This window comes from Aplysia californica, unplaced genomic scaffold (assembly GCF_000002075.1).
Source record: "Aplysia californica isolate F4 #8 unplaced genomic scaffold, AplCal3.0 scaffold00294, whole genome shotgun sequence".
Classification (NCBI taxonomy): domain Eukaryota; kingdom Metazoa; phylum Mollusca; class Gastropoda; order Aplysiida; family Aplysiidae; genus Aplysia; species Aplysia californica.
In genome coordinates, this window is record NW_004797564.1 from 555672 (window position 1) to 560105 (window position 4434).

Here is a 4434-nt window from a genome sequence, read left to right on the forward strand (position 1 = left end):
ACACACACACACACACACACAACCACAGACGCACACACCCACACACATACACACACACATACACAGACATACACAGATGCACACAATGATTCAACTGCATTTTAAACTACTAGTTATATAAAAACTTTTACAACTTGTCGTCAAACGACACCCGAATCTGTCACGGGATTCAGCGCTCAGCACCTAAGTGTTTACTAAAAATGATTGAAAATCCAAGACAATACCTGGTCAAAAAGTGTATGTGAGTAAAAGCGTGCAGCCCTCACTACGGCTTAACTTTGATGTCAAGTAATTGCCAAAAAAGTGTGGCCCATTGGGTCACAATTGGTCTGCCCGAAGACAGCTTAAGACCCAAATATTGTGGAGTTCGAGTGCTGGTTAAAAATTTATGCTTATCATTCATGCAATAAACTCAAGCCATCTTTCAAAAAGAATGTTTTACAACATGAAGGTTGTCTCGTTCATATGTTTTTGTATCTCTGTTTTCTCACTTTGATTTGAGAATTTCCTTTTATACAATTCTTTCGTCGTACTCACCGGTACAGCAGCCCTCTTCCTCTCACTTAATTAATCAGGACTGGTATTGTCCACGTAGACTTGTTCACAAGGAAGGACCTATGTACTTCAACTTAGATTAGGGAAAATGTGGATATTTTGAATGCTGCACCCTGAAATTACAAAAAAGGTGTGCAGGGATTTCAACTAACTCTGTTTGTTATTGTTCTTTCCAGCGCAAGGCAAACGTATCTGCTGACTTCTCCCAGAACAAAGTCGCCGCAGTCTACGATCAAGGAAGGAGAGTGTCAGATCTGGCCACCGTAAGCACAAGAAATCCTTCTACGTTTTGTTCTTGCTTCTATTAAGACAGCTCGTTAAGCTTTTAACTCATTAATACCGGGGAAAAGTCACCCGCTTCAACGCCATAGTTTGCTGGACACGTACGGTAAAATGCTGGGCTTTTTACGATTTCGAACCCCTAGTTCCTTTACAAAGATCAATTTGGGAACACACAAATTCCCCCCCCCCCCACCCCCCACACACAATCTCACAAAGACACACACACACATACACACACACACACACACACACACACACACACATACAGAGAGAGAGAGAGAGAGAAAGAGAGAGAGAGAGAGAGAGAGAGAGAGAGAGAGAGAGAGAGAGAGAGAGAGAGAGAGAGAGAGAGAGAAACCCATACACATTCTCTATCATAAAGAGCCCCCCTTCTTGGTGTCAGCCAGAAAGGAAACGTTTTTGATGTTCATCTTAGTTTATTTTATATTTGACTCATGATCTCTTGTAATCCTGCTCGAAAAATGTTACAGAAATTTCATTCAAGAATTGTTTAAAGCCACATTTATTCAACACTTTTTTCTACCAGCAAACGTTGTATGTTAAATGTTTGTGGGCTAGTGAGGAAATAGGAGAACGAAAAGCAGTTTGTGAGGTACATCTAAAATAGATGTTGGACACGCCTAACAAGTCCATTATTTATTGGTGTTATTGGTCAAACAATACAAACATCGCAGTAAGTAGTCACATTAAGTTTCACATACATTACGTCATTTCAATGATTATTATGTTTTCTTACAGTTGATTCCCCAATATGATATCCTATATGAAAATTAAGGGAAAAGTCAAACGTATATCTTTAGTGCAATTTCAAAAAAGCCTTTTGAAAACTAAGGTATACATTATCAATTATGTGATTATTATACAGAACTACACCTACATGATTGACGCAGCAGGTGCATGCACCAGGCAGCCTCTGCCTGTACTCGGGTTCCTCACAAGATGTCTCCCAGGTAAATTAGAACATTTGTTGACCTATTGCTGTTCGTAAAGAAACAATAAAGTCCTTTTTCTCTCATGTTTCTTTAAGAAACAAAAACACCCAATTGTCTTCTTGCTAATCGTTTGGTAAAAAGGTATTTGCAAATTAAGCTTACATGTCAACTTAGTAGATTGTTCTGTTCCCGGATGCTCGTTTTTAGTCTAAAATCCATTACCCTTAAATCATAACCCCGTTCCCCATGACTCTCCAGAAAAATAAAGCTAAAATGCGCGTGACAAAATTTTACTATAACGTTTTGCCCATGGTAATAAGACCTTAAACCAGACATGGACAACTACTACTACTAATAAAATATTAATTAAAACATCAACAATAACAGCAGTATTAACAAAACTGTTCCTCTTGACAATTAATATATTAAGTAGTTTTGGCACAGGTGGCGTCATTACATCTAACATTTTGTATCAAGTATGCTATAGTGTCAGTTTTCGTGTCACTTTTAAGAGCTTTGGTACTTAAAACAACTTTACTCAATGTTCTACTGTTTGGCCATTATGATTTCGCATCGCTTGATCCAAACAGCGAGTAAGACAGCCCATGGTTGCCTTAACCCAAAGTTGTTACTAAGATTTTTAAAATACAATCTGTTCCACAGCAAAGGCCGTGTACCTTGGTACCGTCTTTGAGGGTTTCGTCAAAAAAGTCAGCTTGGACGGTTGGTTGATCCCAGTGAACCAGGACACCAATGTGACTCTGTTGACCTTCACTGAGCCTGGACAATCGAACTCTTACTTCGTGCTGAGGAGAGATGACTGTAAGTAGATTGTTGTTGTTGTTATTGTTGTTGTTGTTGTTGTTGTTGTTGTTGTTGTTGTTCTTCTTCTTCTTCTTCTTCTTCTTCTTCTTCTTCTTCTTCTTCTTCTTCTTCTACTTCATCCATGAACATAAATTGTAGTCTTAATATATTCCCGTGTGAATGTATGTGTGTGCGTGTGTGTATGTGTGTGTATGTGTGTGTGTTTGTGTTATTTGCGTTTGTGTATGTGTGTATGTGTGTGTGTGTGTGTTTGTGTGAGTGTATGTGTGTGTGTGTGTGTGTGTGTGTGTGTGTGTGTGTGTTTTATGTGCGCGCGCTCGCGCACTAGAACACACGAAATAAAATACATTTTTAGGAGAAAGGATGTCATTGAACAAAATATGGGTTGAAGTTGAATTAAATATTGTGCATTATATTATTTCCTTTCAGAACGCTCTCTTTTGTATTCGTAGCTTTGAAACTCTGAAGATAGTTTCAAAGTCTTTAACTTGCTGGTCATGGGGAAATCATAATAGCCAATCATATCTTCTCCTCAGCCCCAAGGGGACAGCGAATTACCTTCGTCAGCAACCCTGTTGCTTCCGTCGCTGACTCAAGCGTTTTCAACATCCCTGCAGTGTGCCCAGACAGTCCCGCCGTTTAAGAAGGAATTGCTTAGAGTTTGGATGATGGTTCAATTTGTTAATAAATGTTGATACATAATTGCAATGCGTCCGCTTTGCCATGTGTTGTAATGACTTAAAATAAACTGTGGTTGTTGTTTTTTTTTACATGAAACTGTAAGTATGTACAAAAAAACCATAACGATGTTTAAAAAATATTCTTTCAAGGTTTTTATTCAATATAATTTTCAATATGTAACAGATGTTTAACTATCTATCCATCTATCTATCTATCTATCTATCTATCTATCTATCTATCTATCTATCTATCTATCTGTCTAGCTAGCTAGCTAAAATATTTTTGGCCAATCACACAAAATGACTCAATAGATTTTAATGCCCATTGTTCACGGCTTTTCGTGTAAATGGATGCTAAAATAAAAGGAACATTTTTTAAACAACTTAACCTCGTTAAAAGAAGTCCTTATATGAAATGAAAACGTTTAGACAATCATTTTTTTTAAGTTCTGGTAATTGACTGACGTCGCCAATTTATACAACCATTTGATTTAGCCTGTTTTTTATACTCGTAACCTTGCCGAAGGAGGCCATATGATCCCCATCTTGTTCCACTTTGAGAAAACCTTCGACACAACCTGGAAGTACGATTTTCTTACATACATGCACGCTTTCCGCCCACACCGTCACCTTTCTTCCTTCACTTGCAATTTTTTAAAGAACTGTTTCTTCCAGGTTCCACCAATGGGAGCAAGGACGTGTTCTCCAGGGAATCGTCTTTTCTCCTCTTCTCTTCGTAATTAAAATAACTTCCATAATCCACACCCTCCAAAACCACATAGACAGCTCGTTATAATTATGTTTCCAATCTAAAAGTCCTCTACCAAGATCTATGGAAAGACAGCTACTGACACAGCTTTTTAAACTTAAAAATTAGGCATTTGAGAACGGTTTCAAGATTTCCCCGTCAAAAATGTTGAGGCAGCGTGGTGGAATCAGACTCTCGTCAATTTGTGGGCATGTAGAGTTATTGGTATCATCTTAAAGCTTGTTCACTTGTCTTTATTTGGATAAAAACATATCCATTTATCTTGAATACAAATCGAGATATTTGCGAAAGAAAGAGGTGGGGCCACTTGTTTTCAGAGGTAAAATTAGTGAGAAAATGGCCACCAAAGATTAGTTATTTTTAGCTTAAG

General features: G+C 38.0%; 1 protein-coding gene across 1 annotated transcript in view; it reads left to right on the plus strand.

Annotated features, from left to right (window-relative positions):
- The window catches only part of LOC101845175, a 4861-nt gene extending 1542 nt beyond the window's left edge, over nucleotides 1-3319 (plus strand). Inside the window, exons 2-5 of the mRNA XM_005101692.1 lie at nucleotides 732-818; nucleotides 1724-1808; nucleotides 2454-2612; nucleotides 3152-3319. Coding sequence (XP_005101749.1) covers nucleotides 732-818; nucleotides 1724-1808; nucleotides 2454-2612; nucleotides 3152-3258 — 438 coding nt within the window. The 3' untranslated portion in view covers nucleotides 3259-3319. The remainder of the gene's footprint in view (nucleotides 1-731; nucleotides 819-1723; nucleotides 1809-2453; nucleotides 2613-3151) is intronic.
- Nucleotides 3320-4434: the final 1115 nt, after the last annotated feature.